This window comes from Anas platyrhynchos, chromosome 22, assembly GCF_047663525.1.
Source record: "Anas platyrhynchos isolate ZD024472 breed Pekin duck chromosome 22, IASCAAS_PekinDuck_T2T, whole genome shotgun sequence".
Lineage (NCBI taxonomy): Eukaryota > Metazoa > Chordata > Aves > Anseriformes > Anatidae > Anas > Anas platyrhynchos.
In genome coordinates this window covers 2251392-2275030 of record NC_092608.1, presented here as the reverse complement: position 1 = coordinate 2275030, position 23639 = coordinate 2251392, and the positions used below count along the sequence as shown (strand labels likewise).

General features: G+C 42.5%; 1 protein-coding gene across 12 annotated transcripts in view; it reads right to left on the bottom strand.

Annotated features, from left to right (window-relative positions):
• CAMTA1 (calmodulin binding transcription activator 1) overlaps positions 1 to 23639 on the bottom strand; it is a 323948-nt gene that overhangs the window by 8885 nt on the left and 291424 nt on the right. For 5 of the 12 annotated variants that reach the window (XM_038166524.2, XM_038166529.2, XM_072027056.1 and 2 more), the window contains 11 exons: positions 17214 to 17350; positions 16773 to 16969; positions 16344 to 16422; positions 15612 to 15927; positions 14707 to 15230; positions 12263 to 12450; positions 11587 to 11833; positions 11051 to 11122; positions 10086 to 10106; positions 7091 to 7284; positions 6823 to 6897 (listed from right to left, as the gene is read on the bottom strand). In XM_038166524.2, coding sequence (XP_038022452.2) covers positions 6823 to 6897; positions 7091 to 7284; positions 10086 to 10106; positions 11051 to 11122; positions 11587 to 11833; positions 12263 to 12450; positions 14707 to 15230; positions 15612 to 15927; positions 16344 to 16422; positions 16773 to 16969; positions 17214 to 17350 — 2050 coding nt within the window. Of the gene's footprint in view, positions 1 to 1835; positions 1867 to 6822; positions 6898 to 7090; positions 7285 to 10085; positions 10107 to 11050; positions 11123 to 11586; positions 11834 to 12262; positions 12451 to 14706; positions 15231 to 15611; positions 15928 to 16343; positions 16423 to 16772; positions 16970 to 17213; positions 17351 to 23639 lie in introns of all 12 variants that reach the window. The other 7 variants (XM_038166526.2, XM_038166525.2, XM_038166533.2 and 4 more) reach the window with 3 other exon arrangements.

Below are 23639 nucleotides of genomic sequence, written 5' to 3'. Positions count from 1 at the left end.
ATCAGCTTCAGTATACCTTGAGACTGCAGCATGCATCTGCTCCCCAACTCAGACTCCTAGTCTTGAATGGAAAGGCACACAAGAACAATTACTTTACTTGTCTGTGTTTAAGTCACACATTGCACTTTTTCAGTTTTGAATGCAACTAGCCCGCTTTGGTATGCACATTTTAAGTTTAAATAATTTTTCTTAAACACGGAACAAAGGTCTTAAAATATACCCCCCTCATGTTTGATGTGCAAAGGTCACACACACATGGTGCTGCTAGTGGGGAACGCAGTGTAGCTTCCAGCCTGTGCAGCACCCAGGGTTGCAGCATGCACCCTGACCTCATAGTGGGGCTTTCTGCTGGCATCCCAAGCCTGTGGACAGCAAGGCAGAGGCACCTAAATCTGGGGCGCAGCAGGAATCGAGCAGGCATGCCTGCATGTGGCCAGCCCCATCAGTTTAGCAAAAATTCTCTGGAGAGAAGGAAGACTGAGAAGAGAGCACCAAAACTGCAGAACAGGAAAAGCTGGAAGCTATGCTAGTTGTTTTCGTACACATTGTGTGTCCTGCTCTACTGGTAGCTCAAGAAAATATCATCATTTGTCTGCAGCATTCATTACTGTCCTATAGCATATGGTAGCTGATCCCAAGATTAAAGATAGTTAAACTTGTCTACTTTTATAAGAAAAAGAGATCAACACTTACATCAACCTATCTTTGTTGTAAGGGTGTTAGTATCTAATCAGAATGACTTTTTTTTTTTAAAGTTACTTAAACTGATTTGTTTTCAAAACCAAATTATGTTCCCCCCCCCAAGAGGCCTTTGAAACCATACACACAACTGTAGACCAAAAAGCACCAGCCTTAACTATACCCAAAGAATCAAATTAATAAAAACAAGCCACCCAGTTGGTCCACCATTAAAGGAATGCAAGAAATTCTTAAACTGTTCCTGATTTAACCTGCATTAGATGAAAGATACATTAACATAATCCATAAGAACTGGATCTATGGCGTTCTGGCTAGCAAATTCTGGCACAGCACTAGTGCCTCTGCAATCAAGAGCAACATTTCTCTTCCTCCATCCATCAAATCAAGGACTCAAAAAGTTAAGGCACATCTGGGCCTCTATTCCCATTTCAAGACATTCTTGCTTCACTGGTTGTTATTAAAGAACCCAAGACCACATGTCTTGGAAGCCACAGCATCCTCTGCTCATACAGGGACTGTCACCTTCCATGGCAACACTGGTGTATTCTCACTCTTCTGTTGGGTAGCCCTGGCAAGGTAACCAGATGTGTAACTTACCGAAGAGCAACTTCTGGAAGATAAGCATTGGTGCTTAGTCATCTTAGGAAGAAAAAAAACAGTGTGAAGAGCTCTTCTACTTCACTCTGGCTCCGGCAGAAACAAATACCCATCTAGTGTAAGCTGCACCTGTACAGCAGCTTCTAGCCTGAATGCCATTACATTCTCACAACAAAGGACATCGTTATTCATTGAGAGTATGTAAATGCAGACACAGTCAAGTTCCAAGATCTACTAACAGGCTATTTGGATACTGTAAAATATCCCAACAACACCACCGCCTAAGCATGCCCATGATGAGTACACGTCCTTTTTCACATGTTCATGCATTGGTAACATCTACTGCAGAGCTCTGTCCTGTTATAAAAGCAGCAGTGTTAGTCATTGCAGTAGGGTTAGTTTATACAGGTTTCTGTTTATATAATTAATGGAGGTGAAACTTACTGGCATATCTTGGCTGCAGCCCCATGCAAGCAAGCAGAAAGCAAAAAATATTTAAAATGGAAGAGAGGAACTGGCTAGCAGGCAGCTACACTCACCCTTTTGTACAGCCTATGGTCCACCAGTGGGCTTCAGATTGCAAAACAATACCAAAGAGCTATTAGCACACACATGGCAATAACCGTACCTTACCAAGAGATTCAGTTCAGGGAGAAGGAGACAACACTTCTGCTTGCCTGGAGAGAGAGAATCCTTCCCACCTCCTGCCTACTGGACTCCTCCTCTTTACCAGGGAAGAGGAGTCCTTTGTTGAGGTGTTTTAGGGCAGGAAATAAATAAATCCAATACTGTCATCCCCATGGTATTTCCAGCTGCATCCTGCTTTCCCTTCTTGCAACAACTATCTGATTTCTAACTCAGGCCAAACACTACTCCATAAAAAACACTGCAGCACAGCCTAGCAATGGTGCAGATACTTCTCAGAAGAATGAAGTTTTCATAGAATTCAGAGAAAGAATATGAAATAGAACATTATCTCCCTGGATCACATATGGATTCGGTTCAGATAACCCAAACCTACTTCAGAGCTCTCAGTTTTCCTTACAGCTCTAAAGTAGTTGAAAAACACTAAATAGGCAGATTCTTTCCAAAACTATTAAATACTTAAACCTTTAATTCTGTCTCACACAGGACAGTATTCCAGGAGACAAGCCAATTCATAGCATGTGTAACAGCTAATTTTAGTTTGAAAGCCAAATGCCAATGAATGGAGAGGTCTGGGCAAGGAACAATGATGGGTGAAAGCTCTCCTATCAGGCCAGGAAGGTTGTGTTTCTCATTCTCTACAACCAACACTTCAGCTACAAGTCATGTTGGTACCGTGCTATGGTTGATGCATTTTTTTCACCAGATTTTTGACAACATGACAACAGATGAATAAACAATTTTTTTTGAAGTCAAAAGGAAAAAATACATCTGAGCATCAGAAATCAGAATGACTGCTGCTGATGAATGACTACTTTTGTCTTCATGATGCCTGCTAACATTCAGCCAGTAGAGTGCCAATATCTTCTGTAAGAATACACTCAACCAAAACTTACATCCCTCTTCTGATTTTCAGCAATGTCTACTCATCCATTACTAAAGGAGCTCCAACGACATCATTAACTGTCTAAACGCTGGAAATACTGTCTGATCAGGCAACAAGCATAAGCTCAGGAGATCAGAGATCACAAGATTGACATACCTATTTACACACACTGACACGGACCCTCAAGCTGATAGGAATCATGTTTGCTCTACTTGGTATTTGTGACAAAAAGCTAATTTAAAAAAAAATGGAACAGGAAGATCAGTTAAGCTGTTCTTCTGAATGTTAGCCTAGAAAGAGTTCTCATAATTGGCTTAAACTAGACTTTGATCTATTTAAAAAATGTGTGAAAAGTAAGCAACCAGATGGTTACCAGGAGAAAGCCTGAGTAACCCTTGCATAAAGGCTACAGGATAATCTCTCAGTAAAACTCCAGCAATAGAATCTGTATGTGAACAAAAGTCATATTTATTTTTTTTTGAGGTTGAATTTTGAACTTTAAGAATTCACTGCCTTTTCACTTAGCTCAATATCTGTATGACAGACTGCAAGTGGCTTTTACATCCTGCCTTGTCTATCAGCTGACAGGCATCTGCTACAAGATCCTGCTTTGATGTTTCTGCATACACTCTCTTTTCTCTGTCACTCCCCCAGATTTTCCAAAAATATCAGTCATTTCTATCTCCAGTACTGACAAGGCACTGTGGTTTAACAAGTAGCCTCGTGCCATTTTTATGATAAAGAGCAATAAATAACACTTGTTCTTCGGGCTTGTCCCTGCATGTTCAGGAGCTTGGATGGATGATGTATTTTAGGCTTTCTTAGTTTCCTGTTTACAGCAGATTTTGCTAATTTTGAGCATTTCAACAGGAGTCTGTGGTGGGATTTCAAAAGCAGTACCCCTGAAACTGTGTGGAATTGTACCGGGGACACTGCCATCAGTTGTATCCTATATGAGCATTACATAGGAGGCTGAAAGGGCAAAGTTATGAGGCATATATATATGTAGGTGTTTTTAAACTTATTTAACATCCTAAGTTTTATTACATTATCTTTAGAAATACGTAAGCAAGAAAAGCCAAGTAGCAAGGAATAAGTCTAATTATTAAGATACAGAAGAGAAAGTTAAAAAAAAAAAAAAAAAAAGAGAGATTGAAAGCTTGAAGAGCAGCAGATGAGAAGGAACCAACTACCTTGTCTTGCCACCTAGTACCCCAGTGTACATGCACAATGAACAGGGCAGCACTGAAAGAAGGTTGCAGAGTCTGGCTTCGGAAGGAAAGAACGCAAATGGTCCAAGGCCAGGACGTCGCTGTGCTGGGGAAAGCACATGGCTCTCGCCCTTGGCTCCTTCCAGCCAGGTGAGGAAGCAAATGGGACAGTTTGAGTCAACTGAGACAGTGAACAGGTAAATATCTGGTTTAGTAAGTACATCTGTATTACTTCCACTTTTACACCATCCCTTTGCAGTTGCTTACACAAGCAAAACACTTAAACCCATTTACCTTCAAAATCCTACATGGTAATAAAGGGCTATGAACCTCAGTGGCATATCATTCTTCAACAAGTTCAAGCAAGCACAAGGACCAGATCACTCTGTACGGTACCTGAAGTCAGGAGGGCCCAAGGGCCCAGGAGATATCCCTGTGGCATCATCCCAGGATCACAGATTTAGCCTACATGCACAGAGCACCAACTGCTATGAAAAAAAATCTTTCTTTTTAACTGCTTACTTCAAGCTTTTCTGACAAGCAGGGGGAATATGGAAAAAGAGGCCCAAACTTTTCACAAATTTTTAAGAAGTTCTCTAAAGTTATGTTGGTGTCAAACAGATTCTCAACACTGTTTTTATCATATATGGGAAAATTTTGCTTTTATTTTTGGCATTTGCTGATGCCAAAATGCTCCTGGATAAAAGTTTGCTTGTTTAACATTAATAACACTAACACAGTTTTAAACCCTTATAATTGTTTAGAAAAAGTACATGACCATGACTGTGATTGTTCATTTCAGAAGAAAATGCAAGGCAGTTTTGAAACGGTCACATCTTCAGTAGAAATATTTTTTTCCCTCTATTGCATCCTAACCAGGAAACATGGACTACTTCCCAAGTCACCATAATCTCTAACAAAGTGCCTACAGACACACACAAGGCTGCACTGTTGCAGAAGTTCAAGTTTCTGTGCAGCATGACAGAAGCCAGAGAACACCTTCTCACGATGGATTCCCCCCACCTGATTCTTGTTCTTATTGCTTGTCTAGAAATACACAAGACCTAAACCCTTCTCCCAGAGGTACACGGCAGCAGGGACAATGCTGCTCAAAAGAAAGATCAGGCTACAGGCAAAGGGGAAGTGTCTTGCCTGCAAACTTCAGTGATGCAGATGAGTAGGTCTTGCTCTAAGAAGGAAATAGGAGATGCTGAGAAAGAGGAAGGCAATGAGCTGAAGGCAAGAAGAACTGCTGGAACCATGGGCAATTCTGAAGAGTCTAGGCTACTTGACAGAGGAAGATCTAACGGAGCATGAAGGAAGTACACTGCACATTCCAGACATTATTGGGAAACCCAGTGATAAAACTAATTGTGACATTCTCTGGACTTGGGTATGCAAGTCAGCTGGAAGAGCACCTGGCAGTTTTACTCCATAAGCTTCAAAGATGGCAACAAGTAGGTGGTTTCCCCAGGGACTGCCTGGACCTCAAGCAGATCTGAGAGAATATAAATTTCAAGTCTGTCTAATTCAGTGGGACAAGCTGCCTAATGAACACGATCAAACAAACCTTTCAGTCCCTTCCATACACCCCACTATGAGCACAAAGCCACGTGTGCTTCTTCATGATCTACTGTGGCTGTTTCAAATGCATTTAGAACTGTCCTGGAAGCTATAAAGCTCTCTTTCTTATCTGCATGTTACTTGCCATTGAACCTGGAGGTAAGATGTCCTTGCACAACATGAGCCACGCCAACTTCCTGCAAACTGCAGCTCTAAAATCTTCCACATCACTAGAGTCATGTGTCTAAAATCAAGTTTATCACATGCGTCTCTGACTCTCAGAGCTCTGTTTACTCTCAGACATCACTGGGCTGAACTATACATGCTTTAAAATATATTAGGTCAGACCAGCTCCTGCTAGTAGATGAGATGCGTGTGTGGTGAGAATGGAGAGCAGAGTCAGAAACATCTAAATTTACTTTTGTCTAGGCAAATTTCCAGTTTGCAAACTGATCATATATGGGCTCCTTTCATTGGAAAATCAGGACAGACACTCTGCATATAGCAGAGTACTGGCACAGTAGTGTCATGTGTCAACCTGCCTCGTTTTTCAAGTGAGCACTTTGGCAAGCATGCTCACGTTTTCACACTGACAGGAGAGAATTCATCTTCATGTCTTTGTCTGTACTCCCAGTTACTATGTGTGGAGTGGCTAAAGTGAACTAACTTCTACTTTGCTGGCACATTCCATCTGTCCACATTAAAAAGAAGCTATATTTGATGACAGTCTAGCAATTGACCCTTGTGACTAAACTAAAAGTACTTCTGGTATACACAAGATATCACATTTTGCATTTTACCACATACCACAAACAGTTTGTGCAGCATACAGATCTGTGTAGCATTTATGAGCTGTAGCTATCCTTCAAAGAGCTTATCCCCTCTCCACCCTGCTCCCAACATCCTGAAGTCCAACTTTAAAAACCTTTTGCCTTTTTTTTTTACTCAATATTTCTTTATTCTGTGTCTGCCTGACATGACCTTGGCTGCTTTACTGTATCAGCAGTGGAAGTGAACATGATGATTCTCTTTCAGCAACAGTCCTAAGTTAAAGATTCCCTTTCTGTGAGTGTATCTTGGAAGCAGCTGTGCTTTGTTACTTGATTAAAAGATCTGTAGAGAGTTGATTCTATTATCCTTTACATTGCACTCCCTGCTGACACACTAGAATATTGTTAAATTGCTCTACTGAAGGGCAGACACCATAAGGTAATGCTGTACCTGTGGCGGCAGCGTCGTAAAAATCTCATGATCTTGCGAGCAGCTTGATCCTGTTTCTTGGTAAGCAGACTGCTTCTAAACACACACACAAAAAAACAACTTTGAAGCACAGGCAAAACTGTGGAGGACAGCAGCAAATGTGAGAATAATCATCCTACGAACCACTGTAGTTATCCCACTGGCCTATTTAAACTACAGCACAACCCCGACCAGTGTAAACAATGTCATATACAGATCCTGGTAGCACTTAACAATCCCAGCAACTCACCTGAGTTTCTGTTGTACAATGGTGGCTGCCCGACGGTTTTGCTTCCTCTTCCCACATTCTTTGTAGCTGCGGTAGTACTGCTGGATCAGCATTGCGGCTCTTCGGCTCTGCTGGAATTTTTTCTGCTCATAATAGCTTCGGAATTTGCTCTGGATAAGAATGGCAGCTTGTGTCATCTTTTTATAAAGTGCATACTACAAGAAAAACAAAGAAAAGCTGAGGCGTTCCAAAAGCAAAACAAAACAAAACAGTAACAGCAAGAAGCAGGTTTCTACAGTGAAAGGCCGCTTGCACTGCTAAGACATGATGTAAAGCAAATGAGGACCTACTCACTGATTGGGAACTCCTTGAGAAAAGGGCTACAGCAAACTAGAATAACTATGAAGTCAGGTGCAGAACCTGGTCTGCATCAGGAAAGCAACTACCTGTTTTGCTGTCAATGGGACAGTTTGATGGGATTGGTTTTAACACCTAGCCATCAGCGGCTCTCTGAGTACATGCTAATGGCCAGATCCAGTTGTACTACACTCACAACCAACTTTAGAACAACTGGAGCCAGTTCTGAGTTGTGTTTACACTGTTTCATATTTTTACTGGAGTGGTTCTGCATTAGAGAGAAACAATTCAATTAAGCACACTTAGATGAACTGTTAGTTTCCCTTGCATGCAGAAATCTGATTAAAAGTATAGGATGCTCATTTCTGTGCAGCTATTATTTGTCAAGTCTCATAGCAACAGCAGCAAAATACACCTATCTAAGTAACTATACGAATAAAGCAGCACGAGTAAGTATTCCAAAATGCTAACAAATTAGCAAAAGACAAAATACACTTTTTAAATGTCTTCACTTAAATGTATCTTGTGAATGAATTACTTTCAGAACCTATTTTGGTGTTCACATGTCTATTTCATTTCCTTAGGACAAATAACTTTGAAAAGCCAACTTAAAACAGCTTTTTCTGTGCTGCAACACAATCCTGTAAAAGTTTTTATTGCTCATATATCCATTTAAATCCAAACATTTCAAATAGAATAACATGTAACTTAAACAAAACAAATCATTGACAAAACTAATTCTCATTAGAAATCTATAAATAAGCATCCATTGAACATGCAAATCTGTATGAGCAGTTACATTCAGAATTCCCTGTAGCACTGCTGTATTATTTCTATCCCTGTGATTTCAAACAAAGCATGAATAAACACGTTAAAAGCAAATCTTTATTTTATGCCCTTTTCTTTTAAAATGCGCAGGTAGATGGCCACTTGACAGAAACCATACACCATCATAAATATTTTAAAAAGCCATCTTCTGTAAGATTATTAATAGAGATGTAGAATAATCTATAGAAGTTGCAATCATACCTTTTAACTACCATTATGACAGAGTGTTATTTTGAAAGCTTTATCACTTTCAAACATTTTAGCACTGTTATTCCTGGACATTTTATCAGCTATGACTTCTGCTCACTTTATCAGACAGGTGAGACACAGACACAGCAGCCACTGCTCTCTATAAGGTAATGTCCTAGCATATCTTAATAGACTTCTCTTGTCTATTGGGAAAACAAAAAAAAAAGCAAACAATCAAAAAACCCCAACACCATCCCAAAAGCAAAAATCCCTTCAATATTATAACAGACCACTATTTACCAAATTTCACTTTTTGGAATTGAAGCAGTCATTAGGTGCAGTTATATTTTGCCTTTTTTCTTCTTCTCCTGCTTTATACATTTATAATTAAATAGACCAGATTGTGTTTTTAAATTAGTTGTTTTCAGTAAGTCTGCTCACAAGCTGGTGATGTTTTTCCTTCCAATTTTAAGCCCAGAGGGCACTTCTGTGGCTGAGTTACAAACCCCTGAATAGAAGGGCTTAAGTATGAAACAGTGATGTGAGCTATGACTGTTCTCATCTGTCCATAAGCCTGTGCTGATCCCAGTGATAAAGTAACATAACAGAGGAACAAGGCATGTGAAAGAGAAAATTCTCTGGATAGACCAGACCTCAGTATGTTTGCATTCAACTCTAAGACCCACTTGGATGACTGCCTGCCCAAGTACTGAGTCTTTGGGCCACCCACAACTCCCCAGACTCCCTCTCTTCCTCCTTTCCCTCCAACTGGGAAGAAGATAAATGGAGGAATGACCTAATCTTCCAAGAGGCAAGTCTCAGCTAGTTCAGCAGTCCAAAGGAAGCTCAGCTCTCCTGCCCTGATAGAAGAATACTTAACTGATACAAATCTGTGGTGCTGGAGGAAGCTGAGGATGGAAAATCATCCCGAGGACACATTATCTCCAGGAAAACCATGCCCTGCATCCTGGCTAGCTTTGAGAAAAGCTCAGCTGATTGCAGTATCTGATAAGAACGAGACATTGCACAGCTGGAAAATCCATCTTTACAGTACAAAATTATTGGCCATGAACAATATAAGGTTGTCATTAACTGCCATGCCCCCAGCAAGAGCAGCAAAGTACAAGAGACAATGGTCTAAGGAATCCATGGCCTAGGTGTTTTAAAGAGGAATGCTCAAAATCCTTTGGAAGGCAGGTAGAATGGAGAGCACATCAGCTGCGTGGGTGGCATAAATGTTCCCCTGTGCTCCCTGAATGCCAAGGGAACGATCATAAAGTGAAAGTTAATAAGTAGCAACAAAGGAAAGCTTCTCCTCTTGAAATTGCCTGCAAAACATTCTTGAATCTTGAAATTGCCTGCACCTCAGCCCATCATTGCTTATATGAGCACCTGTAGAAGCAGGAGACTTTTTTTTTTAATTTTTACATTGTACTTTCCTGTTGACATGCTGTGGCACAGCAGCCCCTGCATAACTCCCAAAAGAGGTTTGATTTGTCAGTGATTTATCTACCACAGGAATTTATTAGTGGATACTATTAAAACATTTTACTAAATGCCAGGTTTCCCTGGTTTATACTGAATGTGAAAGTTTGTGACTCAAGGGGGACGGTTCCCAAAACAGTGTTTGTATTTGTATTACCTTCAAGGCTATCCAAGTAAGCTTAGGGAGAAACAGAAAATACATAGTTAATGTTAGTTCTACAAATAAAGAACTGAAAAAAATAAAACCAAACCAAAACCAACCAACCAAAAATCTTCTTTCAAAAAGATGTGATTCCAGGATCCAAGGCAAAACAGTTTGTCACGCAGATTTTGAAAGGAATTGAGTTTCAATTAAGTTTTTGAAAGGAATTTAAGTTTTACAGAAAGCACCACTCCAGAATGACAGCCATGTGACAAGTTTGAATGTAAATCACAATGCAGTCACCTAACACTAGAAAGGCTTCCCAAATAAACTTTTTTGAAGGTTGTGAAAGAGTACAGCATCTTGCCTTTCGTTTTATATACCATGCCTGTAAGGCAATGGACAGCTTGAGTCTAGCAAGGTACAGCAAAAATATGGAGCTGGGCTGTAGCCTCCACCAAAAAAAGTCTTCTTTTTCTGGGGTTGAGAACTCAGCCTAAAAACATGTCTCCAACTAGAGTTTGGAGAACAGTCTCAGTCCTGGAACAAGCTGCATCAAGCTTAAACACGGGACTTCCCATAGTTTAAAAGTTGAGTATGTGCGAAATAAAAAACTGTTTCATCTTTGCCATTATTGAAGGCAAAACCAACTTCAATTTCACAATGAAATTTGGCAAGCAACTAGTCAGAGAATAGTTTCACCAGACAATAGCATGCATATTGGCCAATGTAGAATACATTATTGCCCTCTATCTCACAGCAAAAATGCAGGCATCACAAACAAAATCCTTTGAAGGAAGCACTCTCTGAATTAAGACTCAGGATACAGATTTTCTTTTGTTTTTAATTTTGTCTAAGCAGGGTATTTCATTGCTGCATGCTGAAAAGCATACAAGAGAAATACAGTGGGATAATTCCTATTATAGAGGGCCATGTTTGTGGCACTTGTGTGTTTCATAGAATTTCATTTCCTTGATTACCTGTTTGTATTTTCGGTAGCAACGCTGAATGACAGCAGCAGCCACCTCTTGCTGTTCCCGAAGAGGACGACCCTGCGTGGAAAAGCAAAGCAGCAACAATTAATCAGACCTCAACAAAAAGCAGGACAGATATTGTAAGAACATAAGTGGCTCACAGCAACTTGCAGGGCATTGACTTCTAAATCTTCTCCTAATCATAGTCTGATTCAGGTGTAGCCATTTCCTAGAGATGTCCCTATACCCAATTTATATAAGATAGAAACCCTCAAAATTGATCTTTACATTGATCACTTCTGGCAATTTGCCAGAATCTCTAGGGTTTATTTTGAGGATATGATTTTTTGAGTGCTGCGCATGCTCTCTCTGGTATGGTAGATGCTGGGTAAACATCAACACGTGAGTGCCAGGAGCACTAAAAAGGTTATGACAAACTTTTTTTTTCTAATCCCAAGGGTGGGTGTTACCCACGTGTCCTTTTGTAACAAACTGTACTCTCACACCTAATGAGGAAGACATGGGATGTTTTGGCCACATACCTTATATTTCCTGAACACTGTCTGGACGAGTTTGGCAGCTTCATAGAGTTCTCTCTGCTCGTGATCAGACAAAGTTAACTGTGCAAACTCATTCTCTACCTTCTCGCTGGTGGATGCACTCAGAAATTCAGACCAGTCGGCTGCCGAGGGAAGGCTGGGTTTCTCAAAAGCTATTTCACTGATTGGCGAGCCTGCAGGGCTCAAGCTGGTGTTCGAAGAAGGGGTCAAGGGTTCACTATACAGACTTCTGAAATACCAATCACAGTAGGAATTATTGGCTCACAAAGCAGCTGAACTGGCATCACAGATAGGGAACTCAATATTTGTCTGTTTAAGGGAGAAGCTCAAGCTCCCCTCTCCCTCTCCAACCAACATTCCACATTCCTAAAGCTGACTGTGCTGTATTGCATAGGCTTGACATTGGAAGAGAAGTCACAAGTCAGACCTTATGGTACTGCAATTTTGTTGCACTTCCCCTCTTGCATGCACTCCTATTCTTCCATGAATTTGTAGCTGTGTTGGCAATGATACCTTTGTGCATGAGGGTGTGGCTGGGCTTGGAGCACCAGCAGCAAGTGCCAATGAGAAACAGAATTTGCAGGCTAAAGAATCAGCGCATGCCACCCATTTTTCAGCCTGCCCAAAATCCCAGAGCAACTTCTCAGCTCTTACTGACCTTATCTGTGCAGCACTCGGCAGATGATCAACATCAGCAAGGTAACTGGCCAGCCAGCTCATTGTGGTGCTCATGGCAGCACTCTCCGTTCTCTCTACCAGCGGCGACTCCATTGGCACAAAATTCTCCCGCTTGATCCTGTCAGGCGTAGCTTCAATAATGTGCTCTGCAAGTGTCATCATATTCACCTGAGGAGGGGGAAGGAGAGCAATCTTTAACTGACAGGTAACAAGAGCCTTGAGTTTGCATGTTACAACCCAGCTTTGTATCTCAGAGAAAAGACACACCACCCCATTTTTCCCAAACTTGCAATAGCTGGAGTCTACTGCTTTTCTCAGCATTGGAGAGAAATCAACAAAAGCTCATTTGCTTTTGTCTCTTCATACAAAGCAGCGGTTCGCATTCTCTAGACCTCTTTTTCACAGAGTGTTTTCTGGAAGCCTAACAAATTTGGTGAAAGGTACACGTCAATGGACCTTTGCTGTATGCATTACTGTTTTGTTTCCAAAGAAAAAGTGATCTTTCCACTCTTTCCCCAAAACGTGCATATACATCATGACAGGACAATAAAAGCATCTTAAGGAACACCACTGAGAGGAGTTAGAGCCCTTGGAATCACAGCTTTGTCAGGAACTCTTCTGAATTATGTATCCCTCCCGACCCAACCAAGGTTCACAGGAACTTTCAATACAGAGAACAGAAAACGGATTGTTTTGCAAAGAATCTGCAACATAGCCAGACAAGAATATTTGGATATGCCAAGGCCGTGCTGCCATTACTCTTTTTGCTCAGAAGACCAGAGTATCCTTCCCCCAGTGACTACTTGTCACTCTGTTAGTCTTACTTCTGTTCCAACCCCCTCATTTCCTAACTGGTGGAATTTTTCCTTCCCCAAACCTACCGCCTCTCTTCTCCCCTTCTCCACTCTTATTTCCTTGCCCTTTAAAGTGCAGCAACCTCTTCAGCTGAGAAGTCACCTGCCATTTCAGCTGCTCACAAGCACCCTGCTTCCTCCAAGCTAGCCCTGAGCACAGTTGAACCCTGTGGTGGTAATCTGCAGGTGAAGCAAAGAGGCCAATTTTCGGAGGTCAGGCTGACAGGCCTGTAGTTCCCCGGATCTTCCTTACAGCCCTTCTTGTAGACAGGAGTCACATCAGCAAGCCTCCAGTCCTCTGGGACCTCTCCAGATAACCAGGAACGCTGATAGATGGTGGAAAGTGGCTTGGCAATCACCTCGACCAGCTCCCTCAGCACCCTAGGGAGGAGCACGTCTGGTCCCATGGACTTGTGACATTCCAGATGGAGGAGCAGGTCTCTACCTTTCTTTTCCTGAATCACAGGGAATGATTCTCTACCTGAATCACAGGGAACTTCCAGGTCAGGGCATAAAGTACCCTGAGGATAACTGATCCGTCAGACAGATGCAAAAAGGTGTTGAGAACCTCAGCCTTTTCGTTATCCTCAGTAATCACATTCCCTGCTGCATCAAGTCAAGGATGGAAATTCTCCTTGGTTCTTCTCTTACTGTTAATATATTTGTAAAAGGATTTCTTGTTCTCTTTTACTGCAGTGGCCGATCTGAGTTCAGGCTGGACTTTTGCCTTTTTAACTTCCTCCCTGCATATCTTAGCATTCTTTGTACTCTCCCCAAGTAGCCTGTCCCTTCTTCCAGACGGCATACTCTTTTTCTCTCAGAGTCTCAACAAAAGTTCCCGGTTCATCCACGCCAGTCTTCTTCTGCTCCAGCTTGCCTTATGGGACTCAGGAACAGCCTGCTCCTTTACGATTTCCATCTTGAGGAGCATCCAGGCTCCCTGGAACACTTTGCCTTTCAGGAGTGATTCTCAAAGGACCCCTGCAACAAGTGTCCTGAACAGGTCAAAGTTTGCCCTCCAGAAGTTCAAGACAGCAGTTTTGCTAGTTACCCTTCTGACATCACCAAGAACAGAGAACTCCACAATTTCATGGTCACTCTACCCAGGACAGCCCCCAACCTTCACAACACCCACCAGTCCTTCTCTATTAGTGAAGAGAAGGTCTAGTGGGGCAGCTCCCCTGGTAGGCTCTCGTAACAGCTGTGTCAGGAAGCTGTCTTCCACACACTCTAGAAACCTCCTGGACTGCTTCCTCTCTGCAGTGTTACATTTCCAGCATACATCAGGGAAGTTGAAGTCTCCCATGAGAATGAGTGCTGGCGATCATGCAACTTCTGAGAGCAGCTCATAGAATGCCTCATCCATCTCTTCATCCTGATTAGGTGGTCTATAACAGACCCCCATCAAGATGTCACTCCTACAGGCCTTCCCTTTGTTTTGACAGAGCTAAAAGCTTCCACAAAAATTTCTCAGTCACGCTCTTCTGCACAGCCAATACACGTGGCTGAGCAGAAGAGGCTGACAGAGTTGTCTCACGCTGGACAATCTTGGTGCTATGATTATGTTTACCTGCAAGTCATCCATGTGGGGTAAGCAGTCCTCATCCCCTACATTGTCCCTATAAGACAAGAGTTCTGCATCCACCATTTCCCTGTCAGCCATCATCAGCACGTTCATCTGCTCTCGCTGGCGTAGCCGATGGGCTACAGTGTCCTTCCCCAGAGCAGTCCCCTTCTGGCTCCCTGTCACCTGCACCGCAGACACACCAATATAAATGTCTTTTGGGTTCCATTTGATGCCTGCTTGGCTGCCAGAGCCCCGGTACCCAGCAACTTCTGGGATGTGCTGGGAGAGCTCCTGGCCATAGTCCCTTATCCCTTCACTGGGGCTGATTGTCTCAGTGGCGGATTGCTTGGAGCTGGAGTTCTGCTTTCTGACACTTGGCTGTTCCAGACTCAGTGCAGTGGAAAGCAGCTTCTCTTGCCGGGCTTGGAAATATTCAGGGCTCAGCTTATGCTTTTTGGGTGCAGGGTAATCTTTCTGAGTCTCACTACTGTAGTAACTGGAAGGTTCTGATCTTGGTCGTCTCAACTCTGGAAACAAACAGATCAATGGTCAAAATGAAGTACGCAACGTGATTGCTGTAGGAGCTACAACAGCTTCTGCTGCAGAGCAGCAGGTGGAAATTCATGCCATGCTCTAGGACACTAAAATGTATGGGTGTCAAGTACATGCAAAGAAGTAACTGTCACCCAGGGAGGATATTACCTCAATTGTTCTTCAGATACACACATCTTTCTAAAGCAGACATTCCTGGTTCTTTTCCCAATACTTATGCAAGAGTATACAAAAAAAGCAGTTAAGCATGGCCAGCAGGGCTACAGGTGGCATTTGCCACCCAGGTGAGGTCTTTGCTCCATGATTTTACATGTCACATCTCATCAAAGCAGTGCATGCCATCAGGGTTGTCTTACCTGTGTTTGTACTAGAAATCACAGTGACTCCCTTCTGAGGCTCTTGAGAGGCAATAAGTTCACTGTGCCACTGGGACACCCAGCTCTCTGTGCTGGAGTCTGTGCTTGAGGGGCACTGAATTCTGGGGTTTTGCCCAAGCTGAGGTTGCTCATCACGCTGTAGCTGCTCCAAGCACTCTGCCAACTTCACATGGCCCCGAGACCGGGCAATTGCCAGTGGCAGTCTCCCAAGGGAATCAGGAATAGAGATGGCTCGGCGGTCCCACTTATACAGCACAACAGCTGCATCCATGTGGCCCAGGGCACAAGCCCACATCTGAAACAAAGAAAAAACAAAAAACAAGTGACCCATTGCTAGACCTCCCTTCTCTTTCTCATTTTTTAATGCAGTGGAGTTGTACCCTCAGCTCACAGAAAATTGGCAAAACCACGGCATGTTTGAACACCACCAGTGGGTTTTTATAAATGTCCTATATGAACAAAAGGCCATTACAGAGGAGTAGATGCATGATACTCACTCCTTTGAGGGAGAAACCTCTATCTGCCAAATTAAGCAGATAGTTCCTCATTTAGTAATGCATGTATTGTTTTTTAGCTGTCATTCCCACTGGAACCACTGCAGAGACAGACCAGCTTCAAACAGAAAGGAATCTCTGAGATCAGAAACATTCAGAAGTAAAAGTTGGGAACAATACTCAGACTCTCCCAGAAGTTTCAGTTTCTGCTGCTTACCAGAGGAGTGCAGGAGAAATGATCCACATTCAACGGGTCAACTTCCAGCTCCAGATCAATGCTGTCTGCATGTTTGGTGCTAGAGAGGAAACAAAACAAATGACGCTCTGTAGACAAGTTAGAACCATTTCCTAGATCTGTAGCTTCACTCAGTGCACCATACCACAAAAATGGCCACACACGTCCGTGACACACATATACTACAGATGGTGCCCCCAACAGAGACTTTAAGAGCATGATACATCCAGTGACTGGATCTCATCCCTCTCAAGATACAGGGGACAAGTACAAGTTCAGGGACTTGGTTGTTTGTAAGGGACAAAAGGTGCAGTTTGTGAAGGGCAACTAGAAACCTGGAACAAGCAGAGCTTACATATGCTTCTTCCATGTCTGTATTGACACCCAAGAGTCCAACAGGCTGGGTCTTACCGCCATTTGATGAGGGTCTGGATCAGTGTAGCATAGCCCTGGGCGGCAGCTAGGTGGAGCAGTGTCATTCCTCGGAAAGTCTTTGAATGGATCAAGTGTTTGGACTTTGCCCAGCAAGCACGACTCATCATCTTCTCGCACACCACCACCACGCGGCTCTCAAAGCAGCTGCCCAAGGTCCCAGTCCCAGAAACGCACTGAAACACCACACACAACCCACTTTAACCACTGACGGGAGTTGCAACCTGCCCTAAGCAGGCAACCTTTCACTTTCAGAAGTATGAGACAGTGGCAAATGCAAGTTAAAGTCACCTACTGTTAAAGATGCCCACAAAGAAGACCTGTTGCTTAAGAAAAGCTATAATCCTTTCCAACCCCCAACAAATACAAATGATGGTAGGAAAGAATAAAGCTGCTGTGACTACATAGCAGCGTCTGTACCTGCACCTGTGTTCCTCCATTCCCGCTCCCATTGCTCCCGCCTCCTCCTTGTTTGTGCTGCTGGGAGCCTGTCATTTCAGCCATTCTCCTCTCCATCTGCTCAAGGCGCTCCAGTATTGACATCCTGAACTGATTATCTAGGTTGAAGAAAGGCAGAATGAGGGTATTTCCATGGAAAGAAAGATTAGTTTTTGGCAGCCTACTGCAGAGAGTCACAAGCAACAGTCCTGAACATCATGAAGGAGATTTGCTCTGCTTGACAATGCACAGGGACGCTTGCCCTGCAGTATCCTACCTCTTTAAGTTCATGTGGCTGCCTTTTTACTGCAATTCTAGAGAACCTCCTTAAAGGTAATAGAAGGAAAAACACAAAAAATGGGCAGAGGACAGGTCCCTTTCCTTGTGATTCTAGCTGCATCCATACAATAAAAGATTGGGGTAATGCAACTTCTTTGAAAACACACGTAAACCCTGAGCAAATACAATTGTTCAGACAGTGTTTCAGTAGAATTGTATTGAAATACTCTCAGTTTTACAGACAATCACCCTGATTTCACGGGAGTACTGAATTCATCTTGGCTTGCCTCCTGAAATCATGCAGTAATGGTGCCTAGAGGAAAAAGACTGCTTTGCTTCCTTCTGTGCTTAGAACAAGGAGCCATTAAGAAGATACTCATTCCTTGCCTGACTGACTCCCTTTCTTGGAAAACAGCTTCAGCCAAGCACCTGAAATAGGACCATCAGAAATCACAGAGTATGGGCATTGATAATCCAGGAGTATCCTTTTGAAAAGCAGAGCCCCGTGGTCTCTGCAGAAGTCTAAACACTGTATTCGTGTTTTTTTTTGTTTTGTTTTCTCCTTGCATTGTAACCTAGCACTATGATACAGATACTATTGCTTGAAAATTATAGGAGGGAAATTTAGACTGGTTAATAGGACATTGCTAAACCTGAGACTGTAGAGATTAATTCAACAGATACTGTTGTGTTTAAGTCCAGTCAGTGCAACTCGAGTGGCTGCAAACCCAGGCACAACTCTTACTAGAGAATAACAGAAATATGAATCTCTTTGCTGTACTGCACCAGAGATCACACTGCAAACCATTAAGGCACATCTCAGAAGCTGGCTTAAACTCATCCCTTATTCCCTAAAAGGATGTTGTGGCTTGGCAGCAGACACGAACTCAGCTCTCCTCTGGCCAGCTCCAACAAATTGTAACTCAGCATCTTTGAGGCTCTGCTTGAGCAGGGGGCTCGGACCAGATGACCTCTAGAGGTCCTGTCCAACCTCAACCACTCTGTGATTCTGTGATCCCACCCTGGTTGCTCAAGAGCCAGGAACACAGGAGTATGGCTGACACCCCACTTCTAACCTCATTTTAGAGGTGAGCTCACTATGGTCTTCCCTTGCCTAGCTGAAAACATTATTATTTAATATTAGTGCCTTATTAATAATTTACTTGTTCTGTTAATTGCAAAGCCTCTGGGAAAATAGCTGGCAGCTCTCTAAGGAAATATTCATAATGCAGATGCAGTCTTAAGGCCTTGCCTCTGAACTGCGGCTGGCACACAGCAGCGAGCAAGTCGTGTTTTCTCACAAGCCTTTGTTCTGGCAGTGCTGCAGTGTGCTGCAGTGCAGTCCACATCCCTGTCTCCTCCTTCCCCATTGCCATGCAGAACACGTATGCTGCAGAGACTGACAGTGACCTGGCATTGCCGCGCCATCGCCTCTCACCACAGGCCTGTGTCAAACAGAGCTGCTGTAACTCAAGCACCAGGGAAAGCAGCCGTGTCTGCCACTGAGGTTAACTACTCCAGCGAGATACAAAAGTAAACTCTGCAGATTCTTTTTTTTTTTTTTTTTTAAGCTCCAAACATTGTGGAACAGAACTGGGGGACCACATGCTAGTGTCCATTTTCCAGGCTCTTCAATAAGGATGGAGCCCTGCGGTCTCTAATGACTGAAGCCTCAATTTTTCCTGACACAGCAACTGATAGCAGTGAACACTTCCTGGCACTTTTTGTCAGAGGACTGAATTTACTGAAGGGATGTCTGTCACTGCCACTGCTCTCAGACAGGAACACTGAAACAAAGAAAGAAAACAAGGAAACTTTTCTCAGGAGACAGAATTTGAAACTGAACATCCCCACGTAGTCCTTTTTGGACACCTGGACAATGCTCCCAGGAGGTATTTAGGACAAGACTACCTGATTTTAGGTGGCAAAGGGCATCTATTTGACTTAACAGGAATCTGAAGGAGAAATAGAAGAAATTAATTCAAGTCTTAAACCTGTAACCTTCAGTAACGTACCAAGACAGCTGTGTTTTTAACAGATGGTTGTAACTGCTCTGTCTAAAGGCAGATCAGAAATATGCTGTTAATAAAATAGCAAGTGGAATTAAAGATTCTGGAGCTCCGACACAGACTGAAGGAAGTCCTGTCCAAGTATGGCAGAAACTTTTTACCTATTTAACTATTTACCCAGCAGAAGCACTGTAGGATTAGAAAGCTCCAGGAAGCAAACAGTTTATTTAATGTGCTACCTAAGCAACTAGATCAAAGTCAAAACTGATGGCAATTTCAGAATTCTTCTCCTACAGAATTTCCATACACTAAACCATTGCCTTCAAAAATGACTGTGACATGAAGTGCACATGCTGTTCTGGTCTTGTGGGGACTAAAAAAAAAAGTCAGGGCAGGAGAGAACAGTAAAAGGGAAGACAGCAATGAGCTATGCTGCAAGAGTTGGTACGTTCTTAACCTAACCAAGACACCTAAGCACAGGATAACAGCCAAAGGGAAGGGCACCTCCACCTGAAGTTTCCTCTGGACTCAACAATGAGATGAAAGTTTTCCTCTTCTTCCACGTGGAAGTCTGGACATACCTCAGACTGGAGGCACTTGGACCACAGTCAGCACAGTTTGCACACTGCAAAGAATCCAACAGGTGCCTCCTCTGGACCACAGAGAGAACACCACACCTCACTGTTTCTGTGGAAGACTCTCAAGTCATTCAGCATCATAAACAGCACATTGCCCTCCTCATTTGGAACAGGCTATGGAACCTGCTTGCTTCCAATTATGGCTCCCAAAAGTAAACCATATACAAACATCAGCTCCCACACGCTTCTTGGTGTATTCTTGCAGCATCTCTCAGTATCCTTTTAAAAACAAACTGTTTACAGGTGGATAAACTTCCAGACTTTTTTTTCTTCTTCTTCCAAAAAGAAGCTGCACTAGTCCTATCATTTCAAAATTCAGTTACAATGAATAAAGATGATCGTGTACCTTGACAACTCAGATTTTGCTGGGGCCTAATTTAAAGGGTAAGTCTTTGCGTGACCTCTTAAGATTCACTATTCTGTAAGTCCCAGGTTTGTCAGCTTGAATCAAAACATTATCGTTTCTGTAGCCTCAGTAACAGGGCTTGGTCAGCTTGACCTGAGAACGTTGAATATGCAAGTACAATTTATGTTACAGAAACTGGCATGAAAATACCATCTTCTGTTTATATAGTCCTGGGTTTAAATGGCTCAAACAACATCAGCTTTATGTAACCCTTGAGTCTTATGCAATACCTTTAAAACTGATATATCTGTATGCACATTAATAGTCTATACAGGAAGATGACTGCTACAGCTTAGAAACTGAACAAGAAATTGAACAGAAAGAAAACCTCTCACATTTTGAGAAGCAAAGTTTTTTTCTTTTTTTTTTTTCCCCTCCTGAAAACTCTGTTCAGAAGGTAACTGAGGTCTGAAACACGATCCTGTAGCTCAACAAAAACAAGATACCACAACACATTGTTTAAGCAAAATGCAGTGCTTGGACTCGGAAGAGGCACTGCTCAAGAAAACACGACAAAACCTGACCCAGTCCTGCTGACTCTCTGACCGTGATTTTCCTATAAAAAATGTAATTGCCAAAAAAGCATTATCAACAAAACCCAAGCAACAAAATCAGGATAAAAATGAAAAGGAAAAAAAAAAAAAAAAACAAACACCAAAAAACAGTACTTTGCTTTGCCTTTATCAATAACTGCTTTACCTTGCAATAATTAAGAGATGGGTTATAAGAGCTACAGGGCTGAACATTTCAAGTATTGCTCTGACATCCAAGCCCATACAAGACCAAGACCCTAACTTTTTCCAAATGCAGCAAAGATGAGAGTGAACACAGACATGTCCACATATTTAAGGGTTTATCCAAGGACTCTGCTTCTGAATATCACATTTCAGAATCTTTTGTAAGTAAAGAATGAGTTTGTCACATTACATCTGAACTGAAGAGATGTTATAATATTTAAGGAGTAACAAACAGTTGACATATTTACTCTGCCCTCCAACAGGTGATGCTCAAAAAAATCCAAAGAACTCCTAATGCTGTCTCCAGGCTTTCCTGCCAGTAACACCTGTGTTGCTCAAGGTCTCCCTTGTCACACGTACTCTGTCCTCTTCAAACACTCTTTAAAACCTGGTGCAGTATATAAAGTACTAGAAAACCTTTTGCCAATGTAGCATGATTTGAAAATTACACTTCATGGACTTTGTAGGTTTCTAAAGCCCTTCTTCAAGGCTGCCTCTAACAAAGCTGATGAAAATGATTGCATTTATGTAACTGAGACACCTCGTAACTTACAGAAAACATTTTGAACTTTACATGTTTTCTGGAAATTATTATTCTTCAAATTTAGCCATAAAATGTTAACATCAAAATTACTTCTCACCATTATTCCTTAACATAACTGGAGGAGGTGGTGACTTTAGCCACTAAGGGCCTATTTGGTGAACAGCCTGAGCCCAAGCAAGGCAGCACAGACAAGTCTCACAGAGCTTTTCCAACAGAAGTTGCTTGGATCTGATGGGAGCTCTGAAGCTTTTGGGATATGAAGGATCCCCAAAGTTCATGCAGTATGCACTGACCCATTTTTGTTTCAGCCCTCTCAGTCCACAACTCCTGTGAAACTCTGCAAGCTCCTAGAACTACTCCTGGATCCCAGATTAATTTAGTGTATCTGTTCTATCAAGCCACAAAGCCATTTTAACTTCTGGCATCCTCAGTCCTTCATAGTATAGTGAGAAGCTACCCCATGAACTCAAAAACAAGCTTGGGAAATACAGCAAAGTCTTCACAGTGATGTTTTCTGGCAGGGTCTTATCCTCCTCTGAAAACCAGTTGCTTCAGTGTCACATCAGGGCTGGGCTGCTCCACAGTGCCAGAGCCTGACCGGAGCTTGGCTTGTCCAGCTGGGAGGGACGGAAGGAGCTACTTGGCCAGATTTTGATGTGTACTGTGAAACTGGTTTGAATCTAGAAAAAAATAAATCTCCTTCTCATTTCCCTAAAATAGACATCATTTGTAACCAGAACAAGCTTCTTAATTTGCACTCAGAGGGAGCCTACTACTGATAGCAAGTTACGCACACAATATTTCTATAGATGCAAAATTAATCTGGTAAAGTCTTTTAAGGATGACTGATTACTCACATCAGTCAGCATTTTACAGAGCTACGGAGTGTATACTTCCACAGTTAAGACCAAGGAACCTGGATACAGTTTCACGTTACAGTCTCTTTTGGCAGGATTGGTTTAAGCTGGCATTTCTTCAGTCCAGATCACTTCACTGATGAACTTAAAGCAGACCTGGAAAAACAGCTCTGAGCCACTACAGCAGATGCAGTAAATGGAAAGTGCAATGAGCAGAGGAGTTAATCCGGTTTAACTCCCTGAGAGAAGTGCCCGGGAGTCGTGCCTCTGTTTTCTCCCGTAGCATCCTCCAATAGAACAGAACTTCTTCAGTACAAATCTAAATAGATGTTAGCCATTCATGCCACACAAGTTTTTTTTACCTGAGACTGCAAAAGTACCTGCTTTGTAAAACTTCCAGTGCCTGCTCAGATTGGGACAGCCCCTGACTACATGTAATCTATGTTAAAGGGCAGCAGTTCCAAACATTTTCCAAGTTGTTTTTCTTTTTTTTTCCCCCATGTGAATAGGTCACAGGGTTGCTACTGAGAATGGGCTTGACCATGTATCAAGTGGGACAACTTCCCTGCAGGTCTACCAAAACACTCCATTGCCCTTGTCATTCAGCTGTGTTGTCCCATCAGTAGGTGTCAAGACCCTCAAGACACAGAGTCCTCACCCTAAATGGTACAGAAAAAACACAAAGCAAATTTGGAGTAAACACCTGCGATGCAGAAAATACTTATAAATGAAACACTTCACCGTGATAACATAAACCTCTACACGGTCCTCCCCATCTTCTAACCCAATGACTTGTTTCAAAGACACTATTATCCAAAGACACTGAAAGATTTCACACCCGGGTTCTCTCTTTTTGAGCTACACAAGGTGGCAAGAAACAACAGTGTCTTGTTTGGTGTGCACCAGCTCAAACCCTTGCCTTTGGCTCTAAAAGATTA